Source organism: Monopterus albus, unplaced genomic scaffold, assembly GCF_001952655.1.
Source record: "Monopterus albus unplaced genomic scaffold, M_albus_1.0 scaffold205.1, whole genome shotgun sequence".
NCBI classification, from domain to species: Eukaryota; Metazoa; Chordata; class Actinopteri; order Synbranchiformes; family Synbranchidae; genus Monopterus; species Monopterus albus.
The window spans coordinates 1,144,689-1,168,699 of NW_018128085.1; the positions used below are offsets into that span (position 1 = coordinate 1,144,689).

Sequence of the window (24,011 nt, forward strand, 5' to 3'; positions counted from 1 at the left end):
CGTTCTAACTAGCCAGCTGATCAGACAAATACAATGTTGGAGCCAAGTGACACTGGTGGGTATGCAAACTTTGCAAAGATTAAATTAATAACCCTAACCCTAACTTTTATCACTTTCTCAAACAACTCCCGATAGAGGCATAATCTAAAATGACCTCACCTTAGGCTAAACACTGAAACTGTTACTTAAGCTGTCAGTAACATCATCAGAGCAGTGGTGTACTGTGGCATGGCCTATCATTTGACATGAAATCGGATGTTAAAAAGTGCCTTTCTACAGTAAAGCGATCAATACCTAATATGAGGCAGTCATGTGACAGTTGCAGCGATATTAGACTAGGGAATATTACAGCCTTTAGCAAGTGATGGCATGCTGTTGGCAGCCATGGGTGGTGATACTGTAATGTGCATAAAGACCCTCAGGCAGCTGTGTGAGAAAATTTTCCTAACCACTGAACTGTGTAAGGTTTGTGTGTGTGTGCCAAAACAGCCAATGTGTAAGAAAGCTAAAGTCTAAAGAACTCTTAAAGTCATGATGATGATTACATCATTAGTTATATAGTTTACCTCTTATGACTTCAGTCACTTTTAACATTTTATTTAGACTCCAATGTATTCACTTTAAGGCATTAATTCGTTTTTAGTTTATTTCCCCCGTTCAAGAAAACTGGTAAATGCTACAAACTCCTAAAACACTCATACGTGCCATTGGCCATCATGGCCATTGTCATGGCCTCAGCAGCCCACAACTCACCAACCCCCTTCCACTCATGCTCGTCTGGCATCTGCCGTCTCACACCAGCTCATATTATATAAGACCCACCCTCTTCAAGCTTGGCAGCCACTGAAAGTTAACAAATGACAGCCTTTGACTGCAGCCTACATGTATTTGATTATACCGTTACGTAAATGAATGTGTTGTAAAGGGCACGAAAAATGACCAAAAGTAGCATCTTTTGTATCTCTAAAAGAATTGAAATCTAGATAAATGATTTCATGTGTGTTATGTTTGCTGCACCAAAGTGAAAACTTGCTTCATTTTTTGTTCTCTAAACGATTTGGAAGCAGCATTAATGCAGGATAGATGAATTAAGAGATCATACAGTAGCGTCAAGTTAATAGTGAAAGTCTGCTTTTAGAGATTGGACTGTAATTGCAAGCTACTATAGTCTTGTATGTTTTTGTGTCTCTGAGTGTTACTGCAGGGTTAGATTGACCTCCCCTGCCCACTCAGTGAAAAGGTAGCACCTCTTGTACCTACACACTACATGAGAGAATTCTTTATGACTCACAGCACTCAGACACACACACACACTTACATGTGAATTGAAATGAAAACTGTTAAACTAATGTGTCTGTTGCTTTCCCTCTCCATCTCTCCCACAGAGTTATATTCATGGCAGCAGTCAAGCTCAGTTTGTGGCTGAGTCTCACATTATCCTTCTTCTGAGTATCCTTTCACCGGTATGTTTGTGTGTGTATGTTTGTTGTGCTGACATAAACTGAAACATAGTGGGTGTCCAACAGCTCATCTTGGCAACATATTCCTTTAATTCTCTGCTTACACACAACATCTAAGAAGCTTTTTTTAATGTTTGAAACAGCATCCACTTTTGCAGTCTGCCACATTGATTTTCTCAACACAAAGCCTTTGTCACCTATGTGCATTTTCAAGAGGGAGGCTGCCCGCTGGAATGAACAGACAGACAATGTAAAGACAAGAGATTGCCCTGTTTTTGTCTTCGTCTTAACAGGAAATAACTGGTTCAAGGTCACACCTGCCGCAGAGAAATATTAGTTTCTGCGCAGTCGCACAGTTTATTTATTTATTCATTTTTCTAATTACATCTACAAACCTGATTCCAAAAAAGTTGGGACACTGTACAAAATGTGAATAAAAGCAGAATCCAATGATGTGGAAGGTTGAAATTCCAGTATTTTATTCAGAATAGAATATAGATAACATATCAAATGTTGAAAGTGAGACATTTGCATCTTATCAGGTCAATTGGCAACATGATTGGGTATAAAAAGAGCCTCTCAGAGTGGCAGTGTCTCTCAGAAGTCAAGATGGGCAGAGGATCGCCAATTCCCCCAATGCTGCGGCGAAAAATAGTGGAGCAATATCAGAAAGGAGTTTCTCAGAGAAGAATTGCAAAGAGTGTGAAGTTATCATCATCTACAGTGCATAATATCATCCAAAGATTCAGAGAATCTGGAACAATCTCCGTGCGTAAGGGTCAAGGCCGGAAAACCATACTGGATGCCCGTGATCTTCGGGCCCTTAGACGGCACTGCATCACATACAGGAATGCTACTGTAATGGAAATCACAACATGGGCTCAGGAATACTTCCAGAAAACATTGTTGGTGAACACAATCCGCCGTGCCATTCAGAAAACTGGGACGCCATGTCATCCGAACTAAAGAGGACAAGGACAACCCAAGGTGTTATCAGCGCTCGATTCAGAAGCCTGCATCTCTGATGGTATGGGGTTGCATGAGTGCGTGTGGCATGGGCAGCTTACACATCTGGAAAGGCACCATCAATGCTGAACGGTATGTCCAAGTTCTAGAACAACATATGCTCCCATCCAGACGTCGTCTCTTTCAGGGAAGACCTTGCATCTTCCAACAGGACAATGCCAGACCACATACTGCATCAATTACAACATCATGGCTGTGTAGAAGAAGGATCCGGGTACTGAAACGGCCAGCCTGCAGTTCAGATCTGTCACCCATAGAAAACATTTGGCGCATCATAAAGAGGAAGATGCGACAAAGAAGACCTAAGACAGTTGAGCAACTGGAAGCCTGTATTAGACAAAAATGGGACAACATTCCTATTCCTAAACTTGAGCAACTTGTCTCCTCAGTCCCCAGACGTTTGCAGGCTGTGATAAAAAGAAGAGGGGATTCCACACAGTGGTGAACATGGCCTTGTCCCAACTTTTTTGAGATGTGTTAATGCCATGAAATTTAAAATCACCTTATTTTTCCCTTAAAATGATGCATTTTCTCAGTTTGAACATTTGATGTGTCATCTATGTTGTATTCTGAATAAAATATTGAAATTTGAAACTTCCACATCATTGCATTGTTTTTATTCACATTTTGTACAGTGTCCCAACTTTTTTGGAATCGGGTTTGTAAATGAAACAAATGCATTCACACCTGCTGGAACCCTAACATACTTACAATATCCTTATTGTGTGTGCAGGTGGGGTAAACACAATTTATGACCATCAGAGACAGTTTCCCCAAGCATACATCGTTTAATTCCTCATATATGTGCACAAACACACACACGTGTTCAAAATGCACTTCCACAACTATACTATTTTTCGATGAGACAGTAACAGTAAAAGAAGTATTTCTTTCAGGTGCATATTCTAACACACGCATGACTTATAGACAAACACACCCTTGTCAACTGTCCCAGTTTGATTGATCTCCAGTAAACATTTGCAGTTCAGTCTGTCCATATTGGTAAAATTCCCAGCTACCCAGTAGTGAAGACACAGTCAAGGTGGGAAATTAACATTCTGATACCCCCAGTGTCTTGAATGCTCCTAAATACCATCCATCCATCTAGCTATCCATTCATTATCGACCGCTTACCCAAAGTTGGGTCTATTCATTATTGATAATGAATACATTTTTATTCTAATGATATACAGGTGAATGTAGCATAATTATTTTCTGGAATGACCGGGATGCATCATGACTGATATAATCAATGCAGACAGCAGAACTGGCAATAGGGATTGACTTGATTGGAAACTTTCCATGGTGGCAGTGCACAGTGGGCTGTTTAAGTTAATAAGCTTTCTGTTTCTGTACACGTGCGGTTATAGGAGACCTGTCCTGGAAAAAGGTCTGTTTTTATAATTATAATTCAATACATTTGCACAGCCATATTCTATACACTGACAGATCTCTAGTATCATGGCTTTGTTATCACACTGTAACAAAGCTTCCCATTACCATTCACCCTATATGGTTCAGTTCCAATGTTGAATGAGGAGATATCTCTAGTGTTTGTGTGTCGCCAGCATATCCCTGTTATCAAGAGGATGCCTCTGTTTTTGCTCTGTATCTCCCCATGTGGCAGCCTTTGCTTGTGCACCCTGTCAGGTTTTCTTCACTTGTGTGGATTTGTATGCAAAGCACACTGAAGAGAAGAACCTGTAATTAGGTCTCAACCCATGTGAGGCTGCGCTTTTGCCATGAATTCGGAACAGCTGAGGCGAAGAATGGAGCAATGCTTGCTTCTGTAAAATATAGATGTTCACAATATTGTATGAACTGTTCATAATTAAATGTTTGTTATATTGCTTTACCAGAAGCTACAGTACATACCGCACTTAATCCATGGAAAATGATCAGCTGATTGAAGTCCGAATATGTCTCACTGGGTTTTACAGATCCACATTTGCAGTAGGTACCTGCCCAGCCTAAGCTCTGTCCCCATGGTCAGTGGGATCTGCAATGGTAACCACAGATTTAGGAATGCATTTACAAAAATGTAAAAAAGTATTTGCAGGTAACAGATGAGCAGCAATGCAGCAATGACTTTTTCATTTCCTTGTCAACAAGATTCAGAATAAGGTCATTCAGGATTAAACTGTTTTTCCTTTCTACAACTCTGTGCTGTTATAATGCTTGACAATTTACACTACTTGAGAGCATAATGTTCTACAGAAGCGTGGAGATGTCTGCCTCATATGTTATTTCTGTAAACAAATTATGCTGTTTGTTTATTACATGGTTTAACTTAATAATTGACTTTGCTCATGTTTGTCTTTTCTGCCCATGCACAGTTCTTAGGGCACACAAAGCTTCAGAACCAGGTGTAGAGAAAGTATGTTTGCCATTCGTACACCAGGTAGATGTTGTAGACATCAAACAAGCATTCTTAAAGCTGAATATCCACATTAATATTTTTGAATTCAGATCTTCTAAAACTCTTACTTCTGCACACTTTGGTTTTCCTGCACACACTCTGTACTGCAGTCTGGAAAGAACGCACTGTTGTAAGCGAAGCCCCTGGCATTATTCATGAGTTGAAGTTATGCCTACATGAAAAGCAACAAAATAAATAAATAAGACAAAAGTCAAGAAGTTGTACAGTGGACAGAAAAGAACTGCTTCTTCAGCTGTCCCTGGAATATTCAGTGGTGCTGGCAACATAAAAAAAGAAATACATTTCTCCTTTTCAGCCTACTGTATCTCTGAGAAAAAAGTGTGTGTATGCATGTGCATGCGTCTTTAAGGTTACGCTGTATTACTGTGTATCTGTGTTAATGTGTACTCTGTGCCTTTGTTAGCTTGTTATGTTTGCAAAGTTGACTTGACAAAACCAAGCCCCACGCTGGGCTTTTAAATACAACCACCGAACTGGGAATACATTATATTTTCTTTCCAAGGCTAGGCGGGACATTTCTTTCAACAACATAAAAAACGGGTTGTGTTGCCATTTGATCCCTCTATAAACAGCACTAAACTGCCTGTGATTAATTTGACTTGTTCCTAAAATATTTTGGAAGAGGGAGAGCGACTTGTCTGAAAGGTCTCTTTTGATTTTGCAGCGTGTTCTTCAAATGTTAGAATCAACCTTAAAGTATGACTTTGTTAATAATTTTACCCAACAATTTTTATTTTAGTTTTCTATTACAGCATATGATACAGTGCAATACAACATTAACTATGCTCCATGAAATTAGCAGTTTACTTAACCCCTTTCTGCATAGTGTCTACAAAGCATGAAAGTTATGATCTATTAATTTGTTGGACTGTGTTCTAGGGCAAATGTGCAGATTGCATTATAAAATACACTTGCTTGACTACTTCTGTGCACACATATGTCCAGCAGTTCTCCCTGTTTACTTTCAGCTTCTTCCTTTCCTTTATGGAAGTGCAGTGTTTCCTTAACAACCATGTCCCAGATGCTGCAATCACCATGGGGATGGTGCTGCTGAATGAGGCTGCCACCTCCAAGGGAGATGTTGGCAAGAGGAGAAGTAAGTAAAAAAAAAGACTGTTTTCAGTTTTTCTTTTACTATTGTCCTTATTCTTTCCATCTTCAAGCTCCAGGTCCTCAGTTCTGCAGTATACCGAATGAAGCACTTGTCAGGATGTGTGTCTGTGTGTGTGTGTTTAAGATGGGTGGGATAGTTGTTAGAGCCGCCTTGTTACTACCAAGTAAGTGATTTATCTTTGCAACACACCTTGTGTATGCATAGAAATCCATGTTATACAAAGTAGCACTAGTGCAGTAGAGGGTCAAATTCTTGTAGCATAAACACACTAACACTGTAAAGCATTAATTCTTAAAGTACAATATGCACATATAACATGTATATGTTAAGTATAGTATGATGTTTTATAATTATAACAGAGAAAAACATACACATGGAATTAGATGAACTTGTCCATGTTTGTTTTAAATGCACATGGCTAATTGAAATTAGTAATGATCAAAGGCAAGCCACATGTTCAGGTTTTGACAATAAATTCTTCTAGCTGCTGTTTACAGTTTGGTCTCATCTTAGAAAATAACACCTCCTGACTATGATATTAACAGCAAGGAAATCCTTTTGCTGCTCAGGATTTTGTGTGTTACCCTGAGTGCTGAGACTTTAAGGTTGGACCTACTGCATGCTCCATCGCCAACTTCATAAGTGGTTATTTCTTTGTGAGTCCTCTCGCTACCGCTTTCTATCACCAGAAAATAGCATTTCATTACTTCACAACCACTCCAGGCTACAGTGAATAGGACAAATGTTTATGGGTTTCCTCTTATTTATTGTAAGAGAATCAGGATGGCATCACAAATATCACGCATGCAACACAGATGACAGTTGCTCCCTTGGTTATAGCAAGATGCCAGCCTTCTTACAGAAGGATGTTGAACAATATGGCCAACACATGCACACTGAATACATATCTGTAACAGAACAGACGGCACACAAACAGATGTTCAAACACACACCCACAAGCAGGAACATACTGTATCATCAGTCTTCTTTTGTGTCAGGAAGTAAGATAAAAAATAAAACAGTAAATCGACAAAAGGAAGTCAATATGGGGAAAAAAGAGCCTTAAACAAACAAAACAAACATCCATTGCAGCAGAAGTTTCAAAGTTGTCAGAAACTTGCCATATTTTAAACCTCTCATACAGTTTCACAGTATACTCCATCTAAAAATCCTACTAGCAGCAAGTGAAAAGTTTTTGTGTGTGATTTTAGAGAACTCTAAATCAAAAGTTGAAGATTACCAGAAAGTCATTTTTAAGTCACTGTGAGCTTAATCTTGATGATCTGTTGACACCAGCAGCTTTGAGGGAGATGCACCTGCCAGCCCCTCATTGTACTACATACCTCTCTTAAAGAGCCTTTTATGGACAGTAAATCTACAGACAACATGAATGAGTTTAGTGTACATCGGAGTAGCTGTAAATGTTTTGACAGATTATGTTTTGGTATGTTCATTACTGGGAGATTCGTTATTAAGCTGATAAAACGTGTTCTGTATTTAACTGTAGTGCTGGACTGTATGCTTGGGATGGGCAACTGCTGTACACACACACACACACACACACACACACACACACACAAGACATAGATGAACCATATTGTCACTGTACTTCCTGTAGTGTGATGTGTATTTACATATCCTGTCAATTACCTAGAGCAGTTCTAAAAATGAGAAGCTCTTGTTTCACTCTTCGGTTAATCATTGAGATGACCCATCACCTGCCCCATACACGCCTCTGAATACACAATTATAGTGTTTAGAAATAGCTGGGGAGTCCTTGATTAACTTTATTTCTTTATATATACTGTAATCATATGCCCTTGTCTAAATGTACATGAGCTGTGGTTGATACTAAACTTTGACTAGCAGGTCAATTTATATATCAAAAAGAACCTGATCTTGATTTGGCTTAACAAGAAAATCCTTGCATTTAGTCCTGTTAATCTTAAAAGTTACTTATCATATGCACTCAAGTTTATGTGCATTTAGAAGTGCACAGGCAGTCTGATACTGAAAAATGTCTCTCAAGAATGTTCATCTTCACATTCAAGTAGGAGCCAGATTTGTACCACATGCACAGTAATTTCAGTTGGAATCCAGCTGGGTCTGTCTGCGAGCTCCCTAAATGGCAGAAAAATGCAAAATAAAGGCACAAATAATAGTACTCAATTTGCACTCAGTCTGCATGAAATTAGTGACTAATTTACTACATCAGCAGCTTATTATGCAGTCACCAACTAACGAGTCACATTTTGCAAGTGAATGAGAGTTTAAAGGTACAATTTGGTGGTAACTAGCATGCTCAGAAAATCAGATATCAGCCTCATTTCAGTTATGCCTGTATAGGCTGCATATTAATAAAGGAAAGAGATTCTGAATTCTTTGTTTACCAAGGCTGCAATTCACCTGAACCATTAAAAAAGTCTTGTACTTGAAAAATAACAATGTCAGTCTACTGCTAAATTGAATGATATAGGAAATATTATGCTTAAAACATTATTGAAAGTGTAATTGTAAGTAAAATAAATTCAAATGTTAAATAAAAGGAATGACAGATCCTACTCAGAACAAATTAAAAATAAGACCACTGTAGCAGAGGGAGCAGATCAGCTGTTACAAGTCAAGCTTAATTTAGATTTGTCTGCAACTGCGTAGGTGTCAACATGTTCCCATACGTGCACTAACAGTAACACAGAAGTCTACATCTGGCTTCAAGAGGACTCACATACCAGAGCAGGTGGAAGATGCATAGTAGTAGATATGGCAGACATCTTTGTAGATTCCCTCACTGTCTGTAGCCAAATGAGCATGTGTTAATGTCTAATCAAACAAGTAAAATCCCAGTTGTGTAGTAGCACCTCTATTAACAAATTCATCTGTATTCCTGCATTGTCTCCTCCAGTTTGCTTATTTTTTATTTCCACCCTTTTTTCCCTGTCATTCTGCCTACTTTTTAAAAAATATACAACTGAATAAACTATAATTGGTTTTGTAATTGGTATCTACCCGAATTGTTACTGCCAGAAATGCCAGCAACTGTGTTAATGTCATTTAGCAAGGGGGATGTTTGTACTTGTCTCTCCCTGTAGCCCGTGGTGTTTTTTGTGGTTTTGCTTTACTGTGACAAATTGGGAAGACTTCAAACAGTGAAACTGATTTTGTCAAAAGTCTGAGCGAGTAGCATAAATTGTAAAATACAAGGTCACAGAGGGGATGATTAAATTGATGTCATGTCTTGTGGGGTTTCTGTGAAATATAAATTGCCCTCTCAAATGCTAAGACATTCAAAATTACTTCAAAGAAGACACTTCAGGAAGCATGTCATTTTCTCCACTTTTCTTCTCCAAAAACACATTAATGTGTTTTGTTCCAACAAGGATCACCAATGTACTAAAAAAAGACATCTGTAGATTGAAGGGCAGCTAGTCCCTGACACCTCCTGATGAGTCTTGTCTAGAGGTGTTGAGGGTGTAACATGGTTCATCATTTCAGATGGGAAGTGATCACTTGGCCCTACTGGCTTTCAACATTGTTTCTTTAGTGTCCAAGCAGAGTTTCTACATAATCTCTAGAGAGGGGGAAGTTAGATATTAGATAGCCTAAACTAGTAATTATCTCAAACACGTAGACGCAGTTACACACAAGTGGATTTTAATTAGTCAGTGCGATAAAAAAGCAACTCGAGAAGCCTTTCAATTGTCTCTGAGACAACACACTGCACACACATATAAAAAAAAATGTAAAGACAAGAACAATTTTTTGTTCTGCTCTACCCATGAGTTCTCCTTCAGATACTGAGGCTTGGCAATTAAAATGATAATGACTTCACAACTACCTCAAGACTTGTTCTTCAGTATCAGACTGAACACATATGCATATGTGCTTACATAACTGCTACCTGTGTAAGACTGACATATCACCTGTGCAGCTCAGGGAACTCCATTTTCCCTGTGCTACAGTTCTAACAGCTCTGTCTTCCTGTCTGCTGTATTCTTTCTTTCTTCCTTTCTTTCTGTCTTCCATCTTACTCTTTGTTCATTTCCTTTCCTTCTCTTTTTAGGAAAATTCACAAGCTACCCAGCAGTAATTCATATTAAATGCATATAAGCCAGTTAAAACTAGCTCCCCCTTCACCAACCGCAACTTTAAATGCGATGTACACAATAACGAATCAGTAACACAATAATATGATATACAGGAATGTGAAATGTGCCATTCTACATAATGAGTACTTTTACGTTTAGTACTTTAAGTAACATTTTGAATGCAGGACTTTTACTTGTAACAGAGTATTTTTACACTGTTGTATTGCTACTTTCAACTTAAGTAAAGGATCTGAGTACTTCTTCCACCACTGGTTCTAAATGTACCTTAAAGGGACTCAGAGGTAACTGTGATTGCTGAGAGAAGTCCAGTAGTGTCCGTTGAGTGTATTTCTCTGTCCCGACACTTCCTCTACTTTAGTTTTCTCATCTTGTGTATCTTGGTTACAGTGGTGGCTCTTGAAGGCAGCTCATACATGCAGCCTTTGGATGCGATGCAAATTATGTCAAGCAGACCCTCGTCCTTCACAGTGTTAATCCACCTGCAAGCTGTAGCCACCCATTTAGCTATCGCTGTTGTCAAAAATATTTGCATTAACTTGTTATTATTGCGCTAACTTTGATAGCCCTAATATTTATACATATGTATCTATATTCCCCTTCACACCCATACCTGGCGGTGTGTGTCTTCCTCAGCCTCCAGTCCTCTACCAGAGGCCTGGGGGTTTGAGGGTTGAGCACAGTATCTTAGCTGTACTTAGCACTGCACTCTTCTGGACAGAGAGCTCTGATGTCGTTCCTGGGATCTGTTGGAGCCACTCTTCCAGTTTAGGAGTCACAACTCCGAGTGCTCCTACCACCACTAGGACCACTTTGCCCTTCACCTTCCACATCTTCTCCAGTTCCTCTTTCGGGCCCTGGTACCTCTCCAGCTTCTAATAGTCCTTCTTCTTGATGTTTCTGTCACTTGAAACTGCCTATCACATGTTTATCACCAGTACCTCATTCGGTTCCTTATCTACTACCATGATGTCTGGTTGGTTTGCCAGTATATATTAGTTACTTTAATTCAGTTGCCTTGTTTGTATAATTGCAGCCTGTTAATTTCAGTACACTGAAGCAGATTACACTGTACTGCTGCGCAAGCATACTAATGTTTACAGAAACCTGTTAATCATACAGTGCCAACACACAAACCTAAACTATTTTCTATTCCACACAGCATTGTCACTGGAATGGCACAGGCACACACTCATATGGACATACAAATTGCATTATGTAGTAACACAGAGAACAGCTATCTGTCAGTAAGAGAGGATTAAGCTTGAATTGTTTTGTAATCACTAGATGTGGGTGTTACATCCTTGGCATATAGTTTTCATTCTGCTGCGTACAGCGATAGGAAGTTTATCTGCTGCTTCCACGGGCACATGCACCAGAATCACACAGTGCACACACTGTTTCTCAGCAGGGGCGTTGCTGAACACGTAGATGGAGTTAGAAAATCACTACATACGCAATCTCACGGTGGGGGTGGGATCAACAAAAGGAACGTGAAAGTGAAGAGTCAGGAGCAAATGGGATTGGTCTGTGAAAGAACAGAATACAGTAGAGAGACAGCCCAAAAAGCACAATAACCCTCTGGTGAAATGTCAGCATGCAGCGTAGCTGTACCTGATTTCAAAGCTGTGGAAAGTTATTGGAGTTAAAATGATATTCAGCCAAGCACAGGACATGACCCCAAAATTCAAGGACTTCGATAGAAATCATGTGAAGAGTCAGTGGATACCGTATGTGTGATTGTTTCATTATTAAGGTCTGAGGGATTTGGGGTTGAAAGGCTTATAATTTTTGATTTGGAATGTGTGAAGCCAGTAAGTCAAATTTTTGTTGGACATAGTACGACAAACCATGAACTTAGAATTCACCCACAAAATCTGGTTGAAGCCAAAAAAAAAAACTAGGTTTTCTGTCACAGTTTGGTGTAAAAACAGCATCTTGTGGATGATCGTATCCAGAGGTAGAGTCACTTAATGTTTCTTGCAGCCATTTGCTAATAAATGAATAAACAGCCAAGTACTGCTTAATATCACAATATGTATTCATATTTATCCTCCTAATGAGATAGGCTTAACTTAAAGTGTGCAGGCTTCCTCCTGCTTAGGAAATATACATTTATTTTTACCATGCCACTATATCATGATTTGAAATGAGCCAAGTCGTACAGTCAAAAGAGGGATTACCACCTTTGTTACCAAGGGAAAACATTCAGCTTAAACAACTTGTCATTTTGCCAAGGTCATAAATCACTTAGCATATGCTTAGGCATGCTTAGTGCACGTGCGTGTGGGAAGTGTCATTATCATTGAATGCAAACTGAGATACCTCTCAGTCATAATTGATGAACTAAGTGAAATAGATCCCACTGTACGTAATGAATATACACAGATGTTGTGTCGTCCATGCACTCACTGCAACATATGCACAATAAATGTGGCAACCCAGGGAACACAAGGACATAAGGGCTTCCCCTGGGGAGACACACTCAAATATGCAGTGTCAGTCAGACACAGCTTTGTTTTACAATGTTTGGCTGGACATTCTCTTGAATTAGTTATTAGTGTAACCTTTATTCAGCTCCAGGTCTGTCCTCTCACCTCTTAAATATAATACATTTTAAGTAAAGAGCGTGTTAAACCATTCACCCTTGCAGCTGATGTTCTTTGGTCCTCACAGGAATAGAAGTGACAGAAAATGCTCACACACATTCAGTGATTGCTGAGTGGTGCCCCTGTGTGTTTGTATATGTAAGTGTTTATGCCTGTGGTAGATGGATTAGGACTTGAATGTCATATCAATTGCTGTCTCTCTCTCTCACACACATGCACGCAGACACACAGCGCAAGGCCGGCTCTGTGGTTTGTGTGCATATTCCATTATTCTTATGCTGAACTGTAAATGGAGGCTATGCAGAGAATGTGAAGTAAAGAAATGAAGGGGGATAGTTATGGAACTGACACTGAGCGATGGCAGCAAATGTAGACTTATACATAGATGCATTACAGATCACAATAGACACACACAGACCACCGGAGCTGTGAAGATGAATGACAGCACATCCACACAAATCGACACTGTGAAGCCGTCATAAATTTTCCAAGCCATATCTTTTGTTCTGACATTGCCTTCTCTCTCTCTGTCTCTGTTCCTGTCGCATACTTACGTGCATGTGCAAACACACACACTGAGGAGCATGCGGGTATCTTACCAGTTAATCTCCAGGAGAGGGTTTCATCCTAATCCCTGATTAGCAATATTAGTTGGTGATGACAGTTTAATTTAACATAGCGCTTCTCAGGGATTAGCCGCTATGTTGGGGTGTGTGCATACACTTAGACGCCCACACATACTGGCACACACAGATTAAATGCTTATGTATAATTTCACTTTAGAATAGCCACTGAGGAAATAAGATGATAATAGCTGCAAACACAATTTTTTGCAACACAGCAGGGTTGATAATGAGAAAGAAGCGGTGGCACGAAGCGGCGGAGGGACTGTCCAAGTAAACTAAAGGTTTTTGGCTTGATGACAAGCACAGCGACTGTTTTAGATGTCCTTTTTTTCTGTAGCATTTTAGCAAATGATGAATGTCTTTTTGTGTACTCACTGGACTGTGTGTATGTTGGCTTGTGTAGTTTGTTTGTGAACCACCAACCAAACACCAGCGTGAACAGAAGAGGATATATTCGGTGTGTGTCATGTGTAAACCCTGCAAGCACATTTAATTTGAACCGAGATCAAACAGAGAGTTGCATCAGTGGTTATAATGTGCATGAAATGATTTAAGTGGATGCCTTTGGCCAGGAATCAAATTTTTCTCACAGGCCATTGTCTAATAATTTTTATGCAAATATTAGGGTGACTGCAAAAAGTAGGAAAAATATGTTAACTCAAACACATTAAGTGTACTGAGAGTACTTCCCTTAAGAAATTATACTGTTTCTTAACCTAATGTTACATAGTGATACTGCCCTTCTAACCGACAGCGTAGTGTGATGAGAGTCTGTATACTTCTCTTTGCAGTCATCTGCCTGGTCGGCCTTGGCCTGGTGGTGTTTTTCTTCAGCTTCCTGCTCTCCATTTTCAGGTCCAAGTACCATGGATACCCCTACAGGTAAGTACAGCAACCATACTGTACAGATGCTTGCACACGTTTCTTCCAGCCTATTCGACAGTTACAAGCATGCAGTGAATCTTAAAAACCACTGAAGCTGACATAAAATCACTGCTGAGCTATTGCAAACATGGTTAAAATGGGCCAAAACAGGATCCATCTGTTCTCATTATTCCTTTGATTTTAAGACAGTAGTTCGATTGAAAACACTCTCTCCAAAACATACAAGCTACAGAGCCAAAATTCTTTCTCTACAGCTAAGACTTCAATAACTGACCTTGCTGGCTCATAACATTTCTTTGATGTTTTGTAATACACTCAATGTGTACAGTATATTCGCACACCTTTTCTTCTTTACCTTGGATATTTGAAATCACGAATCCTCATGGATGTTTTCTGTGGCTTGTCAAATAGTATATGAGCTTGGACACTAAAACCCGGCAGCTTAGTGAGCCAGAACAGCAGAAATCTGGTCCCGCTTTGCGCTAAAGGTCAGCACTACATAACAAAGATTTAATGTGTGATAGGAAACACTTCACCAGGGCAGATAATTTATTGACATGGTGGCTTGAACCCCGTTGTTACCTTGTGGCAGGATTTAGGTTCAAATTTCAATGTGCCAGTGTTTGCTGTCTTGAGACTCAATCTGCATTGATAAAAGGTTTAGCTGTGTTATAAAACTGACAACACTTTATTTTATAGCTCTGTAATTACCAAATTTTATCATTTCTGCTACATTTCTTTGAGTCTGATAATGAGGAAATGATCTGAAAATTACCCAAGCCTACAAAACAAAGTGTTGCCATGGAAACATTTGAGGTGGGGATGCTTTGCTGAGACTTCTCTGTTGCTCCTACGTGTTAATCAATTCAACTTTACAAAATAAAAAAAGGTTATAGAAGTATGAAATGTGATTTGTAGAGCAGTGAAGCAGTAGCCAGTTCTTTAAATGCGAAATGTGAAAAGATTTGAATTCCTAAAAACAAGGTCATTGTGCCAATAATTGTTATACACTGTGTACTTAACATTTCAAATATTTAGCAATAAAGAGGAAGCAGTCAGTAATATCTCTGAAGTAGTCTAGGAAGCAAATGTGAATTTTATATAATATGATAATGCATTTCTTTATGCTGAGCACCAAGAAAGGCCATTTTAAATTGCATTTGACTGACTTTGTATCTGTTAGTAAAGTGCATGTTTTGAGTTTCAAATTGCATATGTAGAGGTAAGTCAACTACTCCTCGCTTTCCTTTTGTGCTTGATAAACACAGACACGTCTTCAACAAGTGCTTGAGTGATTGCACACATCTAGACACTCTACAACAAGTGAATCATCAACAGCAGCATGTTTTTAGTTGTTGGGTTTGTGGACTTTGCTAAAATTGTATGGTGTTATTGTGAGACACAAGCACAAAAAGCATGTTATTTGTATCTGTTATTTCTTCTCTGCCCATTGTTTCCCCCTTTCTGCTCTACCTTTTAATCCTCTGTCTCTCAGCTTCCTTATTAAGTGAAGAAAAGGCAGAAGAGGAGGTCAGAGGCTGGTGAAGAGGCGGGAGGTGAGGAGTCGAGAAGATACTTGAAGAGGAGGAGGCAGCGTTACAATTAGGTCTAGAGTGCAGAGTTGGGTTTCTTTTTTTGTGTGTGTTGTTTTTTTTTTTTTTTTTTTTTTTTTTTTTTTTTTTTTTTTTTTTTTTTTTTTTTTTTTTTATTGACTGCTACCATCAACTCAGCAAGCTGAACAGAAAAATAAATGATTCCTTCTTACGCTGGAAAATAAGGGTGTTTGGCATGTCTCTGTATCTGGTTATTTCAGTGGTTGAACATTCTGCGTGGGTGCTGTAGATATACTCGCATGTGATGGTGGTATGATGCTTTGAGTTTTATGAAAACAACTGAAGTCACACATTATGAAATGGTCTTTGAAAAAGAAACAGCAGCTTATAAAGATACAAAGAATTAAACTGATAAAGACTGAGGTCAACTCAAGTTAGTGGCTATAGCAGGAAGGCTTACTAACCGGGTGCAAGATCTCTATAAAGTAAAGACGTGACTCATCTTTGTCACTTGTGATAATGTATTATAGAGTTTGTTGAGTAGCACTGTTAAAAATTTTTAATATCTAACTGGTAAAGAAAGCTTATTGTCTCTTAGTTTGGGAGCTGTCTATTGGTGATTCTCATGGACTCAGGTGGTGAATTAATTGAAGCTATTAATATTGTATTGTACTTAAAATACAGTATTAATTACTCAAACATTAAAGACTCTATAGACTCAGACACAAATTGAAAATAATAAATCCAGTCCTATACAGTCAAACTGAGGTTCAGGCTGACATGGGCTTTACTCAGACTGCAGAGTTGCATCTTTCTTGACAGTCTGCGTGGTTGCAATGGATTGTATTGCACCAGGACTACATTATGTTCTCTTCTCCCTGTAATCTCACAGAATGTTCCTATTATTTTATATTCTGTCTTTCACTTGCTTTTTCCAAAACCTTGCAGCTGGATATAAATGTTTATAGTATTTTTAACTGACAACTAAATTGCAGTTCATGTTGACCAGCTACTGTGAAACTTCATGAATAAGGTTAGACAAAGACTGTGGTCACAGTCTAACTGCAGGCCAGTGGCCAATGTGAGACAGGCCACAACATGGCTTCGACAGTCTTACTTCTTGTTGCGTTAAGTGGGCATTCAATTCTCTCTACACTGGGACCAATCTTAAATCACTGATGCAGTTTATTAGCATATGAGCTGAGTTCACGGAAGACTGGCTGCGAGTGGTGTTGTTGCTGAATGTGAGAAGCACAGGTCATTTAGAGAATACATTCTAATTCTTTCATTTGTGGACTGCCCACTAAAACACTGAGTGGGCTGGGGCATCGGAGCCATTTATGTAACCTGCAGTGTGTGGGCAGACAGAGGAATGGTGCTGCAGATAGATCAGTTTGGACAAATGTAATAAAAATATTGCTTCCCATTCTTGTCTATTTTTGTTTCACATTGTAAGGTGAACCACTGTCTGTGTGCAACCAAGCTGATCTTACCAGAATACAAATATACACAGAGCCAAAGACTGTGGAAAAACTCTTACTGTATTAATTGCATCACGCTTTCAGATTTTCCTCCTTTCCTTCCTTCTGATTCAGTTGACTATTGATTTGTTAAACACTGTATTTGCCTGTACATGCAGGCAGTGGAACTAACTCAGAGGTTGCTGAGAGTGCCCTCCTGTTTTCTGCATAGAGATAGTATAATTAGAATAAGCATAGCTTAGGCATCTTCTAAGAGATATGATATAATTAAAGCAACACCTGCTGTTTTTATGCTTGTAGGAAAATAACTTCCTCATTTAGTGCACAGAGAAGAATAATGACAGTAATAACCAACTTGAGCATATTGATGGGTGCAAACTTTTTTTGGTGATAAGGTCATTTTGATGTGATGGTGTGCAGGGGCCCCATTGTGGTCTCACGCTTGTGCTGCTGGAATGAAACCGTGGAACAGTTTTGTGAGAGCTGAGAGCTAGATTTCCCATCTGTTTCTCGCTTGGCCTTTACATTGTGGAGGAAATAAGCAGAACAAATGTCACCTTCAGGGGTGTATAAGTATTGGCAAATGGAGCGAAATCGATGTGGATATTAGATGGAGGGCAGTTGTAGAACAAAAGACATAATGACATACAGAACAGTGTCCCCCACTGCTTTAGAAGTCACAGCACAGTATGTAGAAGTTTGCCGCAAATCTTTCATCATTAGTGTGTGTGTTAATTAAAGGGTTGAATTAGACAGCTTTCCAGTATTAATGTACAAATTGTACCCTGCATGAATAGTGTTGGACGTTATGTTCTCTGAATCTTTTGTCTGTGACATCAGTGCATGTTTCAAGACACTGAAAATCAGTCAGTATTTGCTTAATGTTACTGTAATTGTACTACTGGGCACCTGAAAATTTGCAGTTATATTAATATGACTTGACAATGCATGCAAAAAAATCACATTTGCGACATTTCCCTCTTCTCTCCCTTTGTTAGTTTGCAGTGAAATGTCATAGACAAAGCAGGTTATGAAGTGGGACATGTAGGGGTTGAAACAGTGCACCCTAACAATCTGGATCAGCATGTCTCTCTAGATAGCAGTGGCACAGAGAACACCTCCAGTATACTAGATATAAGTCTTGACATTGGCTTTACTTTTTCATTGTTTCAGTTTTTGTTGTAAAAATAACATTAATTCCCAGTCAACCTTTTGTTCCTGTAAATACTGTTTCCCTTTCTTCTGAGTTTACTGATGATGGCGGCGTTACTTATGTTTGTGATCAGTTAGAAAGGTTAAAGTCGTGGGAACAAACATACACCATAAACAACAGAAATCCAAATAAACTTCTCTGGAATTTTACAAAGTGCAATAAAAAAAAATCTTTATCTTTTTATAAAAATGCAGATTAGTGTTAGTCAACTTTTAGTAATTAGTTATAGACAACAAAACATATTATAGTCTAGTTGTGGTCAGTGATGTTCTAATCTCATTTTTGTCCAGTATCTTTAAAATATATATCTTGAGTCTTTTGCAGATATAGCTATTATCATTACCATGGTTATTGGTTCACGTCTGCAGTGGAAAAGATTGCCTATATGTTCGCACACATTTGTGCGTCTCGTTGCTCTGCAGAGCAGTGAGTGATTCAGAGGCTGGATTCACTCACAGTTTGAAAAGCCTGTTATATTAATGTTGCCTCCACATACACAGCACTTCCTGTTCAATGAGCTTTTTGGTTTGTTTTTGCATATCCTTGTCTAATTTTCAGTAGATTTTAAATGAATTTAGTCCATAAACTCTTTTCCTTCCAAGAACAGGTAACACCAGATAACTACTGAATGTGCAATGCTCCTTATTAACAGTATTGCAACAGGTCAAGTGCCAAAATTAACTTTTGAACAAGAGACGTCTGTATTTTGGCTGGTGGAGTAAACATTTTACATATTGGGAGCTATGGTCTGCGATTCCACAGATGTGTGCAGGCAGTGGATTAAGACTTTGTATTAACACAGCAACTACCTCGAGTCCCTTCATCCATCTTTCATATGACCATTTAGCTTTTATTCATTGATGAAAAATGCATGAAATTCATGACAAAAATCTGTTTGTTTGTCTTTTGTCATAGTTTTTGTTGACAAAAATAACATGAATGTAAATGTGCTGCCAGCCCACTGCATGATGGGATATGCCTCTGCTACTGTGACTAGAGAGAATTCATAGGCTGAATGAAAATATTTTTCACAATTCAAAGTTATTACCCGTTCTCCAGCATGAGTAGCTACACTACCCAAATATAATCAGCTGTGTTAAATGAAAACAGATAGGCTTTCTGAACAACAGAACATAAGAAAAGAAACCTTTCAAAATTGCATTAATACTGATGACTACTGTTATTGTACCTACTAATATGTATTTCCATGTTGTCATGTGAAGCTGAAAGGTGCAGTTGGCATTTGTGGTGTTTTACTGATACAGACAGAGGAGCCTCTTTCCTATTTTGGATATTCTATTTAGTAGTTGCTTGTTTACAGTAAGAATTCAAACAAACTTTTCTTGCCTACCTTTCTTCATCATTTGCTGTTCATTGGGATTTTGCGCTATCCTTTATTTTTATTTTTTAGACTTATGGTTTTATCATGTTTGAACAGGTGGTCCTGCTGAGGCTGCTTTGCGCTGCCACAGCACCTATTCACTGGCTCGTCATTGTACCCTAAACAGTATACAGTATATTGGTGAGGGCATTTTACAGCCTTGACTAGTGCTATAAACCTCTGCTGCTGCTTTTCATGAACTGCTGTGCATAGAGGTTGATCTAATCACTGGGCCAAGCCTTGCATCACTTTTATAATGGCTTTTGCAGCTTTATGGCACTTTAACATTTCAATGCAGTTTCTCTAACTTGACCTATTACAATTAATTAATTAAAACAAAAACCCAGCTACAAGTCCATTGTTTTTGCCTCTGCAGCCTGGTCTGATTCCACTCTGATGTCCCTGTCTTACCTGACCTCTGAGTCGACATCCTGCTGCTCCACAGCAATCTTTGAAGAAACACTTCTGCTGCCTGTCTGTTCAGGGCATGATGCCACCTCAGTGTGCACCACCGTCTCCTCTCATCTGCAGTCCACAAACACTTTCTCCAGGCATCCACACTTCAGCTACAGTAATTATCATCAGAGCGCCGCTTCAGTTGTTGCTGTTTTGTTGCATCAGTGTCTGTGCTTGTGTGTATATTTGTGCTTCTTTGTGTGCGTGGTCATGTGTCAAATGTGTGTGTGCCTGTAAGTATATGCATTTTTTATTTTTAATTGGTTGTGGAACTTGGTGCGTTGTTGTAGAGGAAACAGTCATGTTACATTAAGGAACAGGACAATATGGTTATATCTCTGTCTCTCATCTCTCTGGAACAAGCTCTTTCTCAGCCACGTTTCCTCGTTTGAGGAACTTTCTAAAAATGAATGTTTATGATCTTTCAAGATTGGATCAGCCAGATTGCTACAAATGAGAATTCTTTTTTAAATGGAAACTCTTAAAAATCCCTTACTCACAAAGAATTGTAAGATATTGACTTGATATATAGTCTTCATATTAATCTTCTTTCTCTGATGTCTGGCTGCTTCTCTTCAGCATTTCTTTTCTAAATATGTGTGAAGGTCAGGTCATCTTATGAAAGGACTATTCTTTATATGTGTTGTTTTTCTTGTGTGTGACACAGTCAGGGTCGAAAATCCTCTCAAGTAGAATTTAAAGAAATCTCCAGTGTTTTCCCTTTAGTGTCAATGTTTCTTGTGTAATTTACTTTTCCAACAATACTTTGCTTCCATCAGAAATTAACAACATATTTAAGTGGCTAAAAAAATAGAGCATGTTGTGATTTATGTTTTTTAGTCACAGAATCAATCTACCGGGAAGTCTTTATTATCCTGCAACATCAATCCCAGATGTGTATGAAAACCCATGTATTTTCATTTGACTCCATCGCTGCATCATTACTGAGAGCTGCAGACTCCTGCCTACAGTAACCACGCCACTGATGAGATAAGATACTTGAGGAAAGTAATTGCAGGGAGGATAATTCAGAAAGTATTACCTTGATTCCACAGCCGAACCCTGTGCCCACCGATGACGCCACCATCCCCTTTCCTACTAGATCCTGCTTGTGGATAATCCTGGACCTGCCCTGAAACATAGTCGGTAAGATTTACAGCAATCATAGCAGCATTATGTGGGAAAGGTGAGAGGACGCAGTCTGTTAGGTGATGGAAGAAAAAGCATAAAAGAAAGGTAAGTTATTATAACATAATAAGGGACTATGTTATGGGGTGATAGCTTCTGAGGTGCAAGACTCACAAGCACGATCTACCATATACAGTATGGTATTACCAATCCTATTTGCAGGGGAGTTCATTTTGAGGAGAGATTTCATCTTAGATCTGTTTTTCTGATGAAATATAGATAATTACAAACTGCAAGAAAAACATTTTTAGAAAGAATCTGCAACTGTAAAGGAGTTATCTTTGATTGTGGAACTTTCACAATTGTTTTCTTTTTATTTGTTTACTTTTGCAGAACATCGCCATATTGCATTAAAACTTGCTCCTTCTCAAAAGTTCTTCAAACTCATGTTCCAGGCAGCAGAACCTTTTATTACTTTTTATGATCAATCTGGACGGTATCAAGCTGAACAATATCTTTCTACATCTGTCTCTCAGTACTTTCTGGCCTCCCTATCCTGTCTTGACATACTGTCCCAGGCCCATTCACTCTCACTGAAGAAGTTCATCTTTAAAAACAGACTGTAACTGTGTGGTTTTAATTTTAGCCATAGTGGCACCATATCTGTGGTTTGCAATAAGGTTTGTACAGACATTCACACTCCCTAAAGGTGTGATTCTTCTGACTTTGGTGATCTCCTGACTTTTCATCATACACTTAAAAGGCTCTGTGATTCCCAGAAAAGCCGGACACTTTAGATTTGATCAAACATTACTCAAACAGGACTAAATAGTGCATTTGTTGGGAACTATTTTTAAACTGTGGATTAATACTGCATGTGCTAGTTTGTGGAATAAAATGGCATTTCTCTTAATGAACAACAGCATTAAAGGTCAATAAACACTGCAGTTCTGTAAGAAGAAGTCAGTTTAAGCAAGGATGATGCATTAGCGATGCAAAAATGGAAAGAAATATAATGAAGAGAGGGTCAAAACAGGCGAGATTGGACAGTCAGTAGGCTGGTAGCAAATGGAGACCTGCCAGTGTAATGTGCGTACACTATGTTTAACTATTAATAAGCTATGGTACCATTTCAACTGGTCTGTTAAAGAAGGATGCATACTGTTGTAGAGAATTACATTCCTACTTGCGCCACATTAATGGAGGACCTTGGTTGTAAGTTTATTCAAAATAATGCAGTTATTTCTCGGAGTCTCTTACCAGAGGTACATAGTTTTCCTATAGCATGACTACATACAGGACTTTTCATTCAGTTCAAAATATTATTAGTATGCATTTTCTGTTCCTGCTCTGTATGGGATCCATATGGTTTGAAGATCCAGGAGGGTACAGAGCATACAGAATGTGCACAAGGTCCTCTCTCACCCACTCTGTTCCTGTCTGAATCCAGCTGAGCTCTTCACATCTTCAACAAACAACAGGCTGAACCTGTCAGGACACAGCAGTCAACTTCCTCATCGAGTCTGTAAGTTTACTCTCACAGAGATCTGAAGAGCTGTTGTCAGTTGAGACCTTCAATCATATAACACCGTAACACTGTCTCCATGGCAACTTGTGCCATATATGAAGTGCAGCTATAACGTAGTAACTGAGAATGAGTGTAATCTAGACTGATGTGCATGTGAGTGGCACAGGGAGCAAGTTAGAGGGAAAACAAGCATTTGCATTTTCTTCTCATGTCTGCTAAATATAACTTTACAGCTTTTAATTAGTTGTTTTTAAACAGGATTTCTCTGGATGTTTTTTCTTTCTTTTTTAAAATAACAAATTTTCTGTGCCGCCACACTGTACTTTGTAGCGTGCATACATACAAATAGTTTAATTCACATGCACACTGTATCATGCAGGTTATAATTACATGTTGTTACAGTACCAGCCTTAGGACCTGCCAGCCTGCTGTTGGTTCCGGTACCTCAAGTAGGTACACTCTACTGCTCAGGAATAGAGTCTCTAACACAAACTAACACAAACCCACACAGTTATAGTGATGCGCAGCTGGTGCAGTAGAGTTATGTTTCAAACTGTTGGCTCTTGACAGCCCCGCCTCATTTTCTCATTGAAGTGCACTTATTGTAATTCACAGTAAGTGTCCCACTTTACTTCTTTTCCAAACTCATTCTCTTATCCCTACCTTTTTATCACTGTTTCTCAGACTCTCTCTTCATTTCTCATTTCCTTCTCTCTAAGGACACAGCAGAGGACAACAATCACAATCCATCAGACCACCAGCTCATCAGCTCCTAATTAACAGTATAATTGCATCTAATTAATAAATTGATTAAAGCACCTAGACCTAGGCCAGATCCAAACAGACGCCGCCCTTTGTTTCCCAGAGGGATGCCAGTAGTGAGGCCTCTCCCCACCCCAAATTGTCGCAGATTTCAAGTTCAGGACCCAAATGGAGGCACCAGAGACGAGAACTTGCTGAGTGTCTTGTTTTCTTTTTTAATGGCAAAAACAGAAACTTCACATAAAC

The 24,011-nt window shown here is 38.9% G+C and overlaps 1 protein-coding gene across 3 annotated transcripts in view; it reads left to right on the forward strand.

The window, feature by feature from the left end:
- Positions 1-21,477, forward strand: part of tusc3 (tumor suppressor candidate 3) — an 81,788-nt gene extending 60,311 nt beyond the window's left edge. Inside the window, exons 7-11 of one of the 3 annotated variants that reach the window (XR_002276446.1) lie at positions 1,386-1,449; positions 5,948-6,022; positions 14,170-14,260; positions 20,268-20,462; positions 21,403-21,477. Coding sequence is in view for 2 of the 3 variants with exons in the window: in XM_020618448.1 (XP_020474104.1) it covers positions 1,386-1,449; positions 5,948-6,022; positions 14,170-14,260; positions 15,759-15,774 (246 nt within the window). In the remaining variant the exon portion in view is untranslated. Of the gene's footprint in view, positions 1-1,385; positions 1,450-5,947; positions 6,023-14,169; positions 14,261-15,758; positions 15,927-20,267; positions 20,530-21,402 lie in introns of those variants that run through there. The other 2 variants (XM_020618449.1, XM_020618448.1) reach the window with 2 other exon arrangements.
- The last annotated feature ends 2,534 nt before the right edge of the window (positions 21,478-24,011 follow it).